Source organism: Eschrichtius robustus, chromosome 16, assembly GCF_028021215.1.
Source record: "Eschrichtius robustus isolate mEscRob2 chromosome 16, mEscRob2.pri, whole genome shotgun sequence".
NCBI classification, from domain to species: Eukaryota; Metazoa; Chordata; class Mammalia; order Artiodactyla; family Eschrichtiidae; genus Eschrichtius; species Eschrichtius robustus.
In genome coordinates this window covers 91,139,017-91,156,649 of record NC_090839.1, presented here as the reverse complement: position 1 = coordinate 91,156,649, position 17,633 = coordinate 91,139,017, and the positions used below count along the sequence as shown (strand labels likewise).

General features: G+C 55.4%; 1 protein-coding gene across 5 annotated transcripts in view; it reads right to left on the bottom strand.

Annotated features, from left to right (window-relative positions):
* Positions 1–12,669: 12,669 nt before the first annotated feature.
* Positions 12,670–17,633, bottom strand: part of CARD11 (caspase recruitment domain family member 11) — a 107,817-nt gene continuing 102,853 nt past the window's right edge. For all 5 annotated transcript variants that reach the window (XM_068524500.1, XM_068524504.1, XM_068524501.1 and 2 more), the window contains 4 exons: positions 17,277–17,456; positions 16,801–16,925; positions 15,246–15,361; positions 12,670–13,347 (listed from right to left, as the gene is read on the bottom strand). In XM_068524500.1, coding sequence (XP_068380601.1) covers positions 13,143–13,347; positions 15,246–15,361; positions 16,801–16,925; positions 17,277–17,456 — 626 coding nt within the window. In that variant the 3' untranslated portion in view covers positions 12,670–13,142. The remainder of the gene's footprint in view (positions 13,348–15,245; positions 15,362–16,800; positions 16,926–17,276; positions 17,457–17,633) is intronic.

The following is a 17,633-nucleotide window of genomic DNA, read 5'->3' as shown; positions in this document are numbered from 1 at the left end:
CAGAGAGTAGCAGCATGAGCCTGTCGTGGGCCCCCCGCCTTCCAGCTCCACTGAGTTCCAATGTTTCCCGTGCAGGTGCTTTCCCGGGATTTTATGAAAGAAATAGACAATGACAGGTGTGCTGAAGCCCCTCTCGCCATGTCCCTTACCCCAATCCTTTCCCTTCTCTCCCCTGAGAAAGAGCCACATTCCCCACCGGTTATTTACTTCTCCATTGCATGAATGTGTATTGTTACTGTATATTGTATGTAACCCTATATGATATACGCTGTGTTGCTTTCCAATGTCATACAGATCCATGCCCATTTGACAGTTGGAACTACTGAGACAGTTGTTCAAGTTCACACAGTTGTGAGGGGCCAGCCAGGCTCAAATCCTGTTCCTGGGGCCTTCAATAATCACGGTGGGGGGGCCCCGGAGAGAAGCTTCCCCTCCAGCCGGGCCACTCTGGGCCAGCGGTGGAGGGCACGGGATTTATCGGGACGACTTTCAGGGTCTGGGGACCTCCTGGGCAGTGCTGGGTCTCAGAGGAGGGCAGGATAGCCTGCCCGTTCTGCTCCGTGTTGTTTCCCAGAAAGTGAGACACCGATTCCTGCTCCAGGAGCCGGTGCGGGGCGTCTGCGGCCCCGGGGGTGACCAGGCGAGGCCCCCTCTCCGCAGATCCGGGGAAAGCGTCATCTTGGGAGGTTTATGTCACCAAGGACTGCAGAACTCTGGGTTGGGGGAACGGGACCCCAGCCACCCCTCCCTCTCGCTCTGATGGAAAGGTGGGCCATGGGCCCGAGGGAGAGGGTCTGCAGGAGGCTGGGTTTGCCAAGCTGGCAGCAGCCTGTTTGGGAGAATTTGAAGAGGGTGGGGCGCATTGGGGGGCAGGTGGCGGGCACAGCCTGGAGGGAACTGGGCCACTAGTGGGGCTGGGGTCCTCATGCACGTTTGTGACCTATGACTGGGGACCCAGCACCCAAGTGTGCACCACCACAGACCTGACACCCCACCCCCCAGCATGAGCAGACGTGTGTGCACACACACCCAAACAGACGTGCATGCCTGTACACGAGCACACAAACACAGAGATCACGTGCACACCCCAAACACACACACACGTCTGTGCATACCCAAACACATGTACATAAACGTGTACACACTCCCAAACACACATGTGTACACACCTACACAGCACAATGAAGCCCTTCTCACCACTAGAGGGTACTAGACGTCTTTCCAGCCTAGAAACTCATTTTGCTGAAATTGACGCACACACGCGTAGGCGCACACACACACACACACAGAGTCAAAAAAGAAAAAAAAAGAAAGAAGGGAGGACAGAAAGAAAAAGAAAAGAAAATCCTTAGAAAAATATAGCAGTTGATGGTAATTCAAGCTGCCGATGGCTATAAATCCTGCAGGCTGATCATAATAAAGCATGAATGGGGCTGTGCCACATTAACAGAGATATTTAATGCTTTCCCTCCGAGATCAATTGGCTGCTCTGAGATTTCTCCCAACACGTACACCCGCTGCCTTGGCCCCTCCTCCAGGTGTGGGGCACCCGGGCACCTCCTTCCCTACCCGCCTCCTAACTTCTTTCTGCACCACTAAGAGCCTGAGGGGCGGTGAGTAATTGCATTTCAGGTGGCAATGTCTCTGGCTCTTAGCTGGCCATCCTGCTTCCCACTTGCGACCTGAAATGGGTCCAGCAGATGTTGCCGTGTCCGGATTCCCCTGCCTGGGAGGATGCAGCCCAGGTCCCACCCGCAGCTTGCCATCTCTCCAGGAGAACCAGGACCAGCACGAGCTGTTCTTACTTGACCTGGGCTTGCAGCATAACTTTCCTCCCTCCCATCTGGTGCTCAGGGCAACGGTGAGTATCTGGGTAGTTGTTTATTTTAAGCTGTCAGGGCTCCAGGGACAGGGAAGGATGGTCTTTCTCACAGTGAGTTCTGGGCCAGGCCTCCCAGGCTCAAGCTCTGTCTGAAAGTCTGCCTTCCTTCCTGCTTAGGGGCCCCCAGCCATGCTCAAGTTCAGACACACCCTCAGGGCCACTTGTAAGGAGGCTGGAGGGGCCTCTGCTGTGGGACCCGGGCTCGGGGACCGAGCGTGCGCTCGATGGGCCCTGGTTCCGTCCTCGGCTCTTCCCCGCACGCCAGAACTCGTCTCTCTTCCCTGTACCGTGGGTACAGGACTGGCTCCCTGCCCCCATCTTGCCACCACTTCGTGGTTCCAGGCTTTGCTAGGTTTGGGGAACAGAAGGATGAAAGTGACTCAGGAGGGGGTCCCAGGGATGTGGGGAGTGGCAGAGCCAACCCCGACTGCAAACCCGGCCCGGGTCCAGGGGGTGGTCAGCACTGAAAACCGGTGCCTGTGTCGCTGAGGACAAAAATACCGCCCCTGCCGGGACGGAGGTTTACATCTCCGGAAACGCATTCACCCTTTCCGAACACTTCATGAGCACCGACTGTGTGCCAGGCATGTGACTTAGTGACCGAGAGGGCAGCCCAGGCTCTGCTGGAGTTGACGTTCTGTGTCTGTTCCTTGTGGCCGCCGCAACAAATTACCACAAACCATGGGCTTAAAACAGCAGAAATGGGTTCTCTGGATGCCACCAGTCTGAAATCAAGGCGTCTGCAGGGCTGTTCTCTCTCCAAGGCTCCAGGGGAGGATCCTTCCTGCCTCTTCCCCCTCTGGGGGCCCCCGGGCGTTCCTTGGCTTGTGGCTGCATCACCCCAATCCCTGCCTCTGTCCTCACAGGGCCGTCTTCCTTCTGTGTCCCTGTATCCAAATCTCCCTCTCGTTTCTCTTATGAGGACTCCAGTCATTGGATTAGGGCCCACCCTCAATCCAATATGACCTCCTCTTTCCTTTGTTGCATTCAGAGAAGTTCTTTGACATATAAAAATTGTATACCTCAAAGTGGCACAACTTGATGTTTCGATAGATGCATTCATTGTGAAAAGATTGCCATAATCAAGTTAAATAACTAATCCATCACCTTGCATGGTTGCCAGTCTGTGTGTGTTGTGAGAACTCTTAATTTAAGACGTATCCTCTTAGCAAACTCCTGTATACAGTGCAGTATTTTTACCCATTCTCACTGAGCTATACATTCCCAGAACTCATGCATCTTGTATAACTGAAACTGTGTGCCTCATCTTAACCTGATTACATCTGCAAAGATGCTATTTCCAAATAAGGGCATCTCCATGGGTATTGGGGGCTAGCTCCTCAACCTATCTGGGGGGACATGGAGGGTTAGAGAGGGCTGAGGGGGTGCATCCCTGGCAGAGGGAGCACGACCAGCGTGGCTGGATGTGGAAAGCAGGAGGAAGAAGTTTCCGGAAGAGGCTGGATGGGGCCGGCTGCTGGGCCAGGGTCAGTCACTCTCATCCAACCCCAGCACCTCCCAGGGGGAAGGTCTAAAGCAGGGGAATGATGTGACCCAGTTGTGTTCCAGGGAGACCCCTCCGACAGGGGTTCTGCACTTGGGTCCATGCACAGGATCCGGGTTGGGGGGGGCATGTCTGTGAGTTTTGACTGGAAAAATTACAACTTCGTTTTCCCTAACCCCTAACTGAAAGTTAGTGTTTCCTTCCACTGTGAACAGACGTGATGACCACAGGGCTGTGGGCGCAGCTCTGGGACTTGCTCACTGACAGAAACCCGGCGTCTTTGTGTCTCCTGTGGCTGTCACAGGTGACCTGAAATACCGCCATGCTCATCACAACTTTGGGATAATGACAGTGGTCCGCCCCATCACTGGATCTTCTTGTTGAATATTGTTATTTAACGCATTTACAACAAAGGCATAAATTACCAGATTATGGGTTTGCTCTTTAAATATTTTGATAACTGTATTTCAACAAAGACAGTTTCCTTTGCAAGCCTGTGCATTTTATTTTATGCATTAAAAAATGTCATTTTGAAGCTGGAGAGGGTGTGGAGAAAAGGGATCCCTCCTATACTGTTGGTGGGAATGTATATTGGTGCAGCCACTACAGAAAACAGTGTGGAGGTTCCTTAAAAAACTAAAAATAGAGTTACCATATGATCCAGCAATCCCACTCCTGGGCATATATCTGGAAAAGACAAAAACTCTCATTCGAAAAGATACATGCACCCCAATGTTTATAGCAGCACTACTTATAATAGCCAAGACATGGACGCAACCTAAGTGTCCATCAACAAATGTATGGATAAAGAAGATGTGTGTGTGTGTATACACACACACACACACACACACACACATATATATACACACACATACACACACAATGGAATATTACTCAGCCATAAAAAAGAATAAAATATTGCCATTTGCAGCAACATGGATGGACCTAGAGATTATCATACTGAGTGAAGTCAGACAAAGACAAATATTATATCATATCACTTATATGTGAAATCTAAAAAATAATACAAATGAACTTATTTACAAACAGAAACAGACTCACAGACATGGAAAACAAACTTATGGTTACCAAAGGGGAAAAGGGGGGGAGGGATAAATTAGGAGTTTGGGATTAACAAATACGTACAACTATATATAAATAGACAAACAATAAGGATATACTGTATAGCACAGGGCACTCTATTATTCAATGTCTTATAATAACCTATAATGGAAAGAAAAAAAATATAACTGAATCACTTTGCTGTACACCTGAAACTAACACAATATGGTAAATCAACTATACTTCAATTTTTAAAAATGTTATTTTGAGAGAGTCTCTGGGTTTTCAGATGCCCAAGCGTTCATGGCACAAAAATGGGTTAGAATTGCTGCTGGCCGACCAGTCAGAGGGTGATCCAGTCAGGAGGGCTGGCTGGGGGGTGAGGGCTGGAGAGAAGCAGGTTAAGCTGTGAATTGAGGCTGAGTGTTAGCCTTCCAGCTTGAGTGACTGGTGAGGGGGTGATGCCATATACGGAGCGGGAAGAGGAATAGGTTGGGGAGGGAAATGGCACATTTGTTTGGGTTTGAACATCTAATTTGGGCAAATGCCACTGGAGGAGCCAAGGGGCCCTGGCCTCACTAGACCCGCAGTTAGCAACAGCTGAGCCAGAGATGCCAAGTGGAGGGCTCCCTGTGTGAGCTTGCTTGGTCCTCACAGTGACTCCATGTGGTACATCACCCAGGTTTTATAGTCTCACTTTACAGATGACCTTCGCTGGGGTGGGTCATAGAAAGTTATCTTAGAACTCAGAAGTCTCCATTCCATCCCTGGGATGCTGCATCTCCGGCCCACAGATGCCCAAGGACCCCTCACTGTGCAGCCACACCTGAGCACACCTGTCACCGAGATGCCTGCTGTCCCCGTGCCAGGTCTTGGGCTGGGGGCACAGAAGGGGAAGAGCGGGCCTTGCTCTGGAGGAGATGAGGGCCTTTCAGTCTTGAGCTCTGTCCCTCTGTGTGTCTGTCTCTTTCTGTTTCTCTGCTCCTCTCCATCTCTCCCCACCTCCACCCCGAGGCAAACACAATTTCACAGCCTCACACCCACATTCACGTTCAGTCGGAGACACAAATGCTGGAGGAGACACGCAGCATCGGTCAAAACAAGATCAGAACCGAGCATGACATGTGATAGGAAAGAAAGAAATTCCTGTATTAGAGATTCATTTCCAGTCACCCCGACTGGCTCGGAAACTTTCAATACAATTTTTAGCCAAGCACCTGGGGTTTCGAAGCAGCCTGGGCTCAGAGGACAGTGTGAGCCCTCTGCCCCCTCATTCACCAATGGCTAATTTTAGTATCCAAACAAACCAGAAAGCCCCAAACCTCCTCTCCTCTTTCTCCTCCACGCCCCCTCCCTGCCCACCCCCTTCACAGGCAGCTGCGGCTCTGCCCACGCCCGGGAGCCCCAGACTTCCTGCCGCCTCGCCCTGCCTCGGAGGGCAAACCCCGGGGCCCAGGGACCCAGCCCGAGTGCTCTTGGGGGCAGAGGGCTTTGTTGGCGGCAGGGAGAGTTCAGGGAGTGAGGGCACTGGGTCAGCACGGATGAGTGGCCGGTGAGGGGACAGGACGGAAGGAGGCAGCCCCACCTGCATCTCGGTACCTGTGGCCTCTCCCACAGGCCCCCTCAGCACAGGGTTGGGGCATCCCTCTCTCTCTTCAGCGCTCCCTCCCGAGCACTGCAGCCTCCCTGACTTTTGTCTGACCTTGACCCCCGCCCCTAAACTGGAGCCTGATAGGAGCTCCAGGTGATCCGCACCAGGGAAGCCCCAGGCAGTTGTGACAAGCGTTTTGAGGTTTCCCTCTTCAAGCCTCAGCTCTGCCCCTTCCTGGCGGCGAAGCCCCTCCGAGCCTCAGTTTCCCCATCTATTAAATGGGATGATATTTGCCACCGGCACAGATGGGTGCCAGGCTTGGAAATGACATTCGTGAATGTGCCTGGCACACAGTAGGCGCACTGGTCCGCTGGAGGGGGTGGCACTCTTCGGCTAGTTTGGAGGGTCTTTTTTTGAGGTCAGAGGTCTAACGCCCCCAAACCAAAGGGAGCAGCAATCCCGCAGAGCTCACCCGAAGTGGTGCTCAGAGGCAGGCGCGCACGAATAATTAATGGGAGGTGATGGGGAATCGATGTGGGTGTGGGAAGGCGGCCTGCGTGGGCCATGGCGTCCCCACCCCAGGGCTGCTGCTGCATCCATCAGCAGAGCTCTGCTAACAAGAGGCCGGGGAGCTGCCTGGCACAGGGCAGCGGCTGCTGGGCCGGCCAACTGCATACCCGACCCAGCCTGCGAGGGGCGGGACTTGGCCCCTTAGGAGGAGCCCAGCCGGGCCCAGCTCCCCGGAGACCCCCACGAGCCCCGTGAACAAAAGTGGCCTCCACCTTCAGTTTACATTTAAAAAAATGTATAAAAATTCAACAACACAACTGGGCCCAGAGAAAAGTTAGCTGTGAGTGAGCCCAGGAAAGGTCACGGAGTGGGTGCGGCCATGTGCTGCCTTTTTTCTCTCTGAGCTGCATCTCTGAGCCGCCCACGTGGAAAATTATCCCTCTGGTGTCTTGCTTGGATTTTTTCTCCTCTGAAGGCTAAGGCCACAAGGGAAAGCCAGAATCACAGAGTGGGGAGCGTCTTTGGGGCTTGTGGGAGTGCCTTGGGGGCCTCCACTTATGACTCCTTTTCTGCAAATGGCAAGTCCCCCAACCCCAGCCTGCTGGTGCCCACAGCTGGTCACACCAAGGGTGGATGCCTGACGCAGCCTGGTCCAAACTCTGTAGGAACATTGGGGAACGCCTCTGTTGAATAATCAGAAGATCTGGCAAGACAGGGTCTTGCTTCTTACACGCAACCAAGCAACTGGGGGTGAGTTCCAACTGCCCCTTTTAGATGGATTATGTGTTTGCCAGTTTGCCATGGTCCCCATCTGTCCCTATTGCCTTATTCTGGCCCGCATCACTCTTGAACATCCTTGCTGGACCCTGGGAAATTCCAATGGCAATGCAATGACTTGCTTAATTGTGTGTCCATCCCAGCAGGCCGCCAGCACCCAGGCACTGGAGGCGAGGGGTGAACGAAACAGGCATGCTCTCCACCTTTGTGACGCTCACAGTTAAGACAGACAATCAACAGTCATTCCAACATGGGAAGATGAGGGTTGTGACAGGGTGTGGACCTCAGCTCAGGCCAGGGAGGGAGCCTCTCCACCTCCCAGAGGTGATGGTTCAGCTGACACCTGAAGGGTGAGTGGCGGTTAATCAGGCAGAGTGAAGGGAACAGTGTTTCAGAGAAGAGGAACAGTGTGTGTGAGGTCCCAGCGTCCAGAGGAAAAGCAAGAGGGCTGATGTGGTTGGGTGTGGTAAGTGTGGTGTGGGAGGGTCTTCTGGCCGTCCTGTGAGAGACAAGGACCACCTGGACCAGGGTGGTGGCCGGGGGAGTAAAGGGTTTAATCAGTGAGATAAGGTGACAGAGAATGCGGTGATGTGAGAGTGTGTGTGTGTGAGAGAGAGAGATGAGAGAGAGAGACAGAGAGAGAGAGAGAGAGAGAGAGAAACGGAGACAGAAACAGAGACAGGAAGACAGAGAGAGGCGAGAGAGAGAGAATGAAAACCAGGTTTCTGGCTGAGTGACCGAGTCAGGGGCGGGTGGGGTGAAGGCGTGAATTCAGTTTTAGGCCTGTGTGGACGAGTGTCTCTGAGAGGATGGGGAGGGGTCGGCCTGTACCTCGTGGAGGTGGACTGGGGTCCCAGCACCAAACTCCCCCCCCCACCCCCCGAGCCCCTGGGAGGGACCACAGTTCACAAACCGAACACACCGTTTGGCAGCAAAGAACAGCGCCAGATGTCACGGTCTTGGAACCGCCAAGTGTAACCGAGGCACGAAGGTGGTGGCGAGTCGGCCCTCCAGAAGCCAGCGGCCCCTGCGGGTCGGATGGGCCCGAACGGAAGAGTCCCAGAGCGGGGCGCCAGGCCATCAGCAGCAGAAGCCCCAGGCCACGAGGACCCGCACCGCCCGGCAGAGGGCAGTGTGGACCAGGCAAGGGAACTGCAAACCCCTCTCAGGGAAGCATGTCCTGCCGGGCCTCCGGGTAAAGGGATGCAGAGGCACAGCTGTTCCCTGGGTCATCAACGCAGGCGGCCGAGGAAATGACGGGATCCAGACAGGGGACACTAGACAGCTGTGAGAAGGAATAAGCAAAGAGCCCCCAGAAAACAGGCTTCAGTAAAAAAAATAAAATAAATAAAGGCAAGCAGAGAACAGTGTGAATAATGTGTTTTCGGTCGTGCAGCAGAGGGGGAAAAGGAGTGGGTATCGCTTGTCTGTGCATGAAAACTGTGAAAGGCACACAGACCTAAGAAAGGTGGTTTCCTGTGTGTATGGGGCGGGGAATGGGGACGGGCAGAGGTGAGAATTTTAAATGGATGGCCTTTTAGAACGTGTAGCTTTTGAACTCTGGATGTTGTATTAAAAATAGATAGAAAAATTCCAGATTAAAAACGAGGGTGAACCACGTTTCCTCGATGCCTCTCCCCTCTCTGAGGTTCCCGGTACCGTGCAGGTGACGGGTGGATGGCCTCATGTCCCCGTGTCCCACGACTGCCTGGGGACGGGCCCAGCAGGTGCTCTGCACTTGCTGCTTCTTTCAAGCTGGTCACAGCCCCTTGAGGATGGAGCTGTCCCCGGGGGCTCTCTTCTTTTCCCCAGCTACCCACAGCCCGGTGACTCCAGAAGGATGGGGGTCTCTGGGGCAGCAAGCTGGCCTGAGTGGGTGGGAGGGTGGGAGCCAGAACAGGGCGGGGTGGGGAACACTTCCTGCTGCTTTCGGTTTGGGTTCCTGGGGTTTGAAATTGAAACTAAAAGCCAAGGTTCAGCCTCAGCCGGAGCAGCCCCTTTCCCTTCTGGAGTTTGCATTTCTCCCCTTCTGGTGCCAGGCCCTCAGAGCACAGAGGCAAGGCTTTCTGGAAGTTGTTGGAACCCCTGCAGAACACTCTGGATAATAAAATGGGCTGGAGCAGGGCACTGGGAGCCGGGCCTCCCCATCAAGCGGCCATAGCGTCCTGGCTGACCTTGGCGGGACTGCCAAAGACAAACCTCGGAGAGGGAGCAAAACAGGGCTGGGAGGGGGACACCAACCCAGGCGGACACACTTACAGGAGAACAAGGCCCTCGGGTGCAATGGCTTTTGAGAGCAGCGTGACAGCACACGGCACTGGAGCTCAAAGACATTCCTTTCCTGCATTCCCACCCACCTCGCCCCCAGACTGTGGCCTGATTAGGTAGAAACCCAGGGCCTGCCCAGGTGGTATTGCTGGGCAGGAGAAGGCTGCCTAGGTCCAAGAGAGGAAATCCACATCCTCTTGATGTGATCACTGAGTGACCTGGCCCCAAACCAGACACTGCCCTGGACACCAACCACTTCCCCAGTCACTGGAAGAGCAGAGGAGAGGCACACAGATGTCACCAGGGCCCCAAACAGCACCTCTGAATTGGAAGATCCAGTTGAGAGCCTGCAGGAAGCCAATCAGCCAGGCCTGGGTGGAGTTCCAGCTATCAGCTGTGTGACCTTGGTCAAGTTATTTAACCTCTCTGAGCCCCGATTTTCTCCCGTATAACATGGAGAAGAGTTTTGGGATCAGTAAGTAGAAGAACATTTAGGAAGTGCTTGGCACAGAGTAGGAGCTCAAAAACTTGTTAATATTTGCCCAACCCAAGAGCAATTGTCCTTAATCTTTTGGGGATTACAGGACCCCTTAGGAATCTGAGAAAGCCTGGACTTTCTCCCAAGAAAAATGTAGGTCTACACATACAACATGCTTTCTGGGGCTCTGAGCTGCGTGGCTGATGCCCTTGGAGGTGGACCAAGCGTTTGTCAGTGGTGTTATCTGCCTGGCACAGCCCCACTGTGTGGCTCAGGGCAGCCTCCCGGAGTCCTCCTGGGCTGGCTCCAAAGGAAACACTGACCTTGCAGGCCCTGGTGTGGTAATTCCAGCTGCAGCCAGACTTTGCAGAGAGCTCCGCGCGCGCGCTCACCACCCAGCCCCACAGGCCCCTTTCCTTCCCAGGCCAGTCGGGAGCCCGGAGCTTGAGCAGATGCTGTCACGGGTCTCCTTTGAAATCCTCACGTGGCCTGACTCCCCGGGGTACCAAACCCCAGCCTCCCACCGCCTTCTCCTGACTTTCTTTCCTGCAGGGAGTGACCCAGGGCACGGAACTCATCCCTCACTTCCCTCCTCCCACCCCAGCTGATTAACATATATACAACCCTGCAGCCCTGTGTCCTGAAGCCTGGCTGAAACTACTTGGGAAAAAAACCCACCACATGTTCTTTAAGGTATTTTCTCCAAGCGTGGCCTGTCTTCACCCCTTCTTGTCCCACCCCCCCGCCAACCCCAATTACACGCGAGCTGCGGGTTTGGTTATTCTGCACAAGCCTGAGAGTTCTGAAGTTAAATAAATAAATATAAATAGATCAGCAGGCCTTTTACTCCGGGACTCCTTTCCAGTCACGTCTGTCCCCTTGGCTCTAAGTACTTACAAGGAAGCACGGTTTCTAAGTGGAAACACGATTGCCTGGGCTTGGGGAAAATTTACTGTTTGACTTAGAGCTCTAACAAGATGGAAGCAGAAGACCTTCCAGCTCCTGCATCTCCTCGTGTGGCAGCTTATCTGGCCCTAAATAATCACGGCTGGACCTCTGGAATCACGGCCTCTCCAGACCCAGCACATCCAGCTTGTTTCTGGGGGCCGTTTTGAAGAAAGAAGCATCGCTTACTGGCTCTTGGAGAAATTTTTTTTTTTTTTTTAAGGCATCATACTCCCAGGCAAACTCAGACCCTGTGCTGTAGAGATGGGTCTTCACAGGGAGGAGCGGACCCGACCCCCTCCTAGGAGCCCCCACCCCCAACTCACACCTCCCAGGGCTCTGTGGTGCTGATGCGATTTCTAAGAGCTGAAATGCTAGAAACTGCTACAGGATACACGCTATTGTTTTAGGATGAGGTATTTGTTAAGAGTTCTTTTATTAATAATTCATATCTTCCATATGTGGCAAAAACCTACCAGAGGGTCATCAACTCACGTCCATGGTATCTGAAACCATGAAGCAATTCAAAACTGTGTCTGTTAAGAATTGCTCGAGGCTGCAAGTAACTGAGAACCACAATAACAGCCATTTAATACAAGATAAAAATTTATTTCAGTCTCATGTAAAAGAAACCCAAGCAGCAGTCCTGGGCTCCAAAGTGTCATCAGTGACTCTGGCTTTCTGTTCCACCATCCTCTGTGCAGGGTTTCCCTCTTCAAGGGCACCTCAAGATCCAAAATGACTGTGGGAGATCCAGCCATCACGTCTGTATTTTAGGCAGGAAATGGGAGGAAGGGCTGTTTGTCTGCTTTGTCTCTACCCTAAACCTTGCCTTACATTTCCTTGATTACTCCAGCTGTCAGGGAGGCTGGGGACTATGGTCTTTTAGCTGTGCATGTGGTTTCCCAGGATACAATCAGGATTCGGTTGGTGAGAAAGGCAGCATAGACGTGGATTGTCAACGAGCAGTTGCTCCCACAACTCCCATGAACACACAGACCTAGGTCTGAACGCCAGCCTGCTACCTACCAGCTGCTGAATACTCGCCATGGTGCCAGGCTGGAGCTGGCCTGGTTTGGCTGTGCCTGTTGGGGCTGTACTCAGGAAGTTTGCATTGAGAGGGTCGAGGAGAAGAATGGTTCTAGAGCCCATAAAGCCTTTGCTGTCTGCTGTGGAGGGAGTGTGGCTCCTGGGCCGTGGGCAGTAAGCCCACCGGAGGGCCTTAGCCCCCGTGCTGCTTCCTGAACTGAAAGACGGAGCGAGGCTGCATCACGTAGGATACCTGCCCAGAGAGCCGGAGCATACGTGCGGGGAGCGGAGTCAGGAGGGCCTAGCCTGTGGCTGCAGCCGGGGGACGCACGGGTGTAGACAGCGAGACCTTCCCGGCAGCCTATGAAAGGGGGGGGGCCCTTCCCAGGGTGAGGATACAATTTATCGTCAAATCAGGACGCATCTTAGTCAGAGGGGGTGCTGTTAGTAATCAGCCTCAAACCCAGGCGTACATCAGGCCTGTCCTGGGAAAACTGGGATGCACGGTCACCCTACCTTCACCCTGCATATGACACGGGGCCTGAACTGAGCTCGCTGGGGGTGGTTTGTAGGTGAGGAAGGGTGCAAGAGCCGAAAGCCTCTGCAAACTATTAAACAATTGGTTGAAAACAAGGAATTGGAGAAATTTTAATGCAAGAAAAATAACAGCACGGCACACCTCCCCTTCTGCCTGGGAATGCGCTTATCCTGTGTCCCGAGGGCTGGGGGATGCCTGGCTTTCAGGTCCCCTCCCTACGGGCAGCACACCTATTCCACGCGTGACATTCAACTGCTGTTCCGGCTTCCAGGGGCCGCTGGCCTCCGACCTGGCTCTGTGTCCTTCGTGGGGTCCTGTCTCCCGACTCACGCCCGCAGGGCTGGCCGTCTCAGCGGGTCAGCCCTGGGTGGAGTGGACCGCTCCCTGCTCCCTCCCGACCAGCATCTGCCCCCGGGGGCCTTCCTGGAGGGCCTCCCTCAACGGGAGGACGGAGCCCCCAGGCCGTCTAGGCAGCAGGACGCCCCTCGCCCCTCGGCGCAGCCCCGCGGGATCCGGACCCCCTCCCGAGTCCCGCTGGGACTCAGCGGTGCCCCCGCCTCACAGCTGGTCCTCGTCCACCCAGACGGTCTTGCGCTGTTCGTCCCCGATCTTGTCCTTAATGACGCGGAGCAGGTCCTCCACACTGCCCCACATGTCCGCCTCCACGCTGGCGTACAGGCACGGCAGGGCCTCCAGCTCCTTCTCCTTCAGCCGGCACAGGCGCAGGAACTCCTCCTCCGTCTCGGGCCGGGCCAGCATCTTCCTGCGGGCGGGCGGAGGGCGAGGGAGACGCACAGGGGCGTGGTTTGGCTGGGCGGACCCGCGCTGCGGGACCCCCCTGTGCTGCCGCCCACCCCCCGGCCACCCCACCGACGCTGCCTTCCCTGCTTTGTTTCTCCATCGCGTCTACCACTTAGCACCTTACGCACTGTCCCCTTTTATTCTGTTCATTAGGGAATCCTAAGAGGTGGGGACTTTAAAAAAAAAAAAAAGTCTTTTTAATTGTGGTAAAAGTACACGTAAAATAAAATTTCCCGTCTTGACCACTTGTAAGTGTGCAGTTCAGCAGCGGTACGTTATTCGCAGCGATGTGCATCTCCATAACTTTCTCATCTTGCAAAACTGAAACTCTACCCATTAAACAATCACTTCCCCCTCCCTCTCTGGCACCCACCCCTCTACTTTCTGTCTCTGTGCATCTGACTCCCCCAGGGACCTCGTAGAAGTGCAAGTGCACAGTGTCTCTCCTCCTGTGTCTGGCTTGTTTCACTGAGCATCATGTCCTCAAGGTCCAGCCATGTTTCACCATGTGTCAGTTTCCTTCCTTTTTAAGGCAGAATCATATTCTCTCGTAGGGATGGACCACATTTTGTTTATCCACTTATCTGTCAGTGGACACTTGGGTTGCTTCCGCCTTTCGGCTACTGTGAATAATGCCGCTGTGAACATGGGTGTGCAAATACCTCTTGAAGACCCTGCTTTTAATTCTTTTGAGTATAGACCGAGAAGTGTGATTTCTGGATCTCATGGTAGTTCCACTCTAATTTTTAAGGAAACTCCTTACTGTTTTCCGCAGCAGCTGCACCCTTTTACTTTCCCAACCAGCAGTGCGCAAGGGCTCCAATTTCTCCCCATCTGGGCCAACACGTGTGAGTTTCTGCTTTTTGGACAGCAGCCGTCCTAGTGTGTGGGAGGTGGTGAGCTGGGGACTCTGCCCTCTTTTGCTCACTCATGGGGTCCCGGGCCTGGCACTTAACAGGCGCTCGGTAAACATTTGGGGAGAGAATGGAGTGGCCTGACCTCTCTCAGTGTCAGCTGCAGTTGTGTTGCAAGGAAGGGTGGGGATCAGAGATGGTGCCACGTGACAGGCAGGCCACGCCCCTCCCCAACCTCAGCATCACCCTGATTTCCTCTTCCTATCAAATCTCACCGCTAACCCTTCAGCAATCACACAGGCCCGACCTTGAACACGGACCCAGAATCGGGCCTTTCCTCATCGCCCGCCAGGCAGGATGTGGTCCGAGCATCGCTACCCCTCGTGTGGGTCGTCACGATGCCTGTGTCTCAACGTAGCAGCCAGCGGGGCCTTTACATCCCTTAGTAGATTAAGTCACTCCTCAAAACCGTCAGTAGCTCCCGTCTCACTCAGGAGACGTCACATCCTTCCGTGGCCGACACGGCCCGGTGTGGTCTGGACCTCCTTCGGCCCCAGGCACCTCTCACCGCTCTGCCCGGCACACTGGCCTCCTCTGGGCCATCCCCGCCTGGGGGTCTGGGTGCCAGCTGTGCCCTCTGCACCTGCCCGGCCTGGCCTCGCTGTGGTGGGTCCTGCTCCAATGCTGGCTTCCCGGACCACCTGGGTCCCAGGGCGCCCCCATCCCTCCCGGCACCCATCCTCCTGGACGTGTTTTACGTGTGTGTGTGTGTGTGTGTGTGTGTGTGTGTGTGTGTGTGTGTTACTGTCTCCGTTGCTGGAGGGGTCAGGGCCATGTCCCCCTGGACTGGGGACTGACCCTCGATAAGGATTCACTAAAGGGGTGCTCGGGGGAGGGGTGGGCCCAACACAGCCAGCTGTTCTTGGCGGGAACCCCAGAGGCTTGGTGAGGCCGGGGGAGAGGACGGCCGCTTTAGGGCCCCTGCAGGCAGGTCCCAGAGCCCTACCTGAACTTCTTGATGTTCTTCTCCGACACCCGGACGAAGAGCACGATGGGGTAGATGCGGGACTTGATCAGGTCCCTGGTGCAGCTGATCCCGGCCTCCAGTAGACAGTGCTTGTTCTGCGGACACAGTGGCCGGCGGTCGGCGGGGGCCCATTGCCTCCTCGGCCTGTGTGGGTGCCTGGGGCGGGTCCACCGGGCAGGGTCTGGCTCCACGGGACAGAGCCGGGGGCGAGACAGCCCCGCGTGCCCCCCGCTGAACCAGAGAACGACCCAGGCAGAACCCAGCCTCTGAGAGACGAGGCCCCCCGTCCGGACACCTGGCTCCCCCTGCACAGGGATGGGTGCTGGCAGAGGCCCGGCACCCAGCCCGGGGTGAATCAGGCAGTGTGCGTGAGTCTTAATAAAAACCCAAGTCAGTGCGGAGAACACCTGCTACTCTATTCTGCCTGCGGAGGCGCTCTTGGTACTAGGACGGGGGTGGAAAACACAGGGAAGGTGAGGCCGGCTGGATGGTCCCGGGAGGATGTAAGGGTTCTCAAGCACGACTCCCTGAGGCCCGAGAGCGCATCGTTTCTGAAGAAGGACGATCCCTGTTTTGTTGAAGGTGCCACTTAAACCTCTGCGCTGAAACAGAACTTGAATATAGGAAAGTGCACGTTCTCCTAAGCCTGCAGCTCAGTGGATTTTCACAAAGTGAACGTGCCGGTGGAGCCAGCACCCAGGTCCAGTGGCAGAGATGGCCAGCCCCAGGCCCCTGTGCCCCCGGTCACTGCTCCTCTGTCTCGCCAGCATAGCAACTGCGGGATTTCTAACAGCACAGATTCTTGGCTGGTAACCCCTTCGCAGCTAAAATGTTCTCAGCTCCAGCCCTGCCCACTCACTGTCTATCCGGTCCGGCTGTCACAATTCCCTAAGCTTTAATACCCAACAAACTCTGCAAGGCTGGCTGACAGCTCTGCCCGTGCCTTGATCCGTGTGACAACGCGGGAGGGGGCGGGAGTGACCGTCAGCTGGGCGGCAAATTCAGAATTTCCGGCTGGACTCCTGCTCCTGCCGTCCCCCAGGTCACCGTCCCAGACTCCGGGGCCGTGACCATCCTCGTGGGCCGAGAGCCCCGCCTTCACCCAGCCCTGGAGCGAGGAAGAACTCCACGCTCAGGGCCGGCCAGGGTCTCAAAGCCTGGCTCCAGAAGACTCCAAACTGCGTGCAGACGCCTTTTCTGCATCACTGCCAAGAACCCTTCTGATGGCCCACTTCCCCCATCTGGCGAACACGGTGCCTGTCGCCCGCTTGCTCGCTGTCTCTGGCCCCCGTTATCACAGCCAGGCGCGCACACATCCCTGAACAACGCGGACCAGAGGACCGGCACCAGGAAGCCATCAGAAATACAGGAGGTTCCAAATATAAACGCACGGCAGAGCCGCAGGACAGGGCTTGGAGATGTCAGCACACGATAGAGGGAGAGAGGAAGAAGGTTCCCCGCGGGAAGGTGACAGCATCGCCCTCTCCATGGCGCACGTGGCTCACGAGCCCTGCCAGCCTCCAGCCGGCCTCACCTTGGCCGCCACAGCCTCGATGTGGGCGGGAACGACACATTCAAAGGAGTTGGGGTTCTTCTCTCGGGAGTAGATGATGGTCTCTGTCTTCTGCTTTCTGAGGAACTCGTCTCTCGTGACAACATCTGTGGGGAGAGGGGCCAGTCCTGAGGGCAGCACCGGTGGTCTCGGGCCGACTGTCTCGTCCAGGCTCCTCCGCCCTTCTTCCTGGGCTCGCGAGAGCTGCATGTCTGACCCCTTTCTGGCCACGTTTAAGTGAATCTCGTCTCCTCCACTAGACCCCGAGGCGTCTCAATTGAGGGTAAGGTCAGGGTCACACTTTACAGTCCCCACGGCAGCCAGCCATCCACACCCTCCCATCCGCTCCTGAGCCCTTGATGCAGGAGGAGGGGGAGGAGGAGGAACAGGTCGAGGAGGGGGACGGGGAGGGGGAGAACGAGGAGGGGGAAGAGGGCAGCCTGCAGCGGGGAGCCCACCTGGCTTGCACATGGTGAACTCCATCGCGCCCCCTGAGTTGAGCAGCTTCTGGACCAGCGCCTTGGCCAGCATGGTGGGCGTGAAGAGGACGGGCCGGCGGCGCTCGCAGTGGAAGGCGCGCACCAGGCTGTAGGGGATCAGGCTGAGGTTCCTGCCGAGCTCGCTCTCGGGGTCCAGCTCTGGGAGGGGACAGGGAAGGGCTGGCACTGACTGGGGCAGGGGCAGCCCGGGTGCCCTCTCGGCTCCATGGAGCCTTGAAAACCATTTGGGAGTGGGGATGGGACACTGGGAACTAGTTCTCAAAAACCGCTGTACAAATCGATGCAAGCCAGCGGCCCAGGACGCCCTTCCGCCAT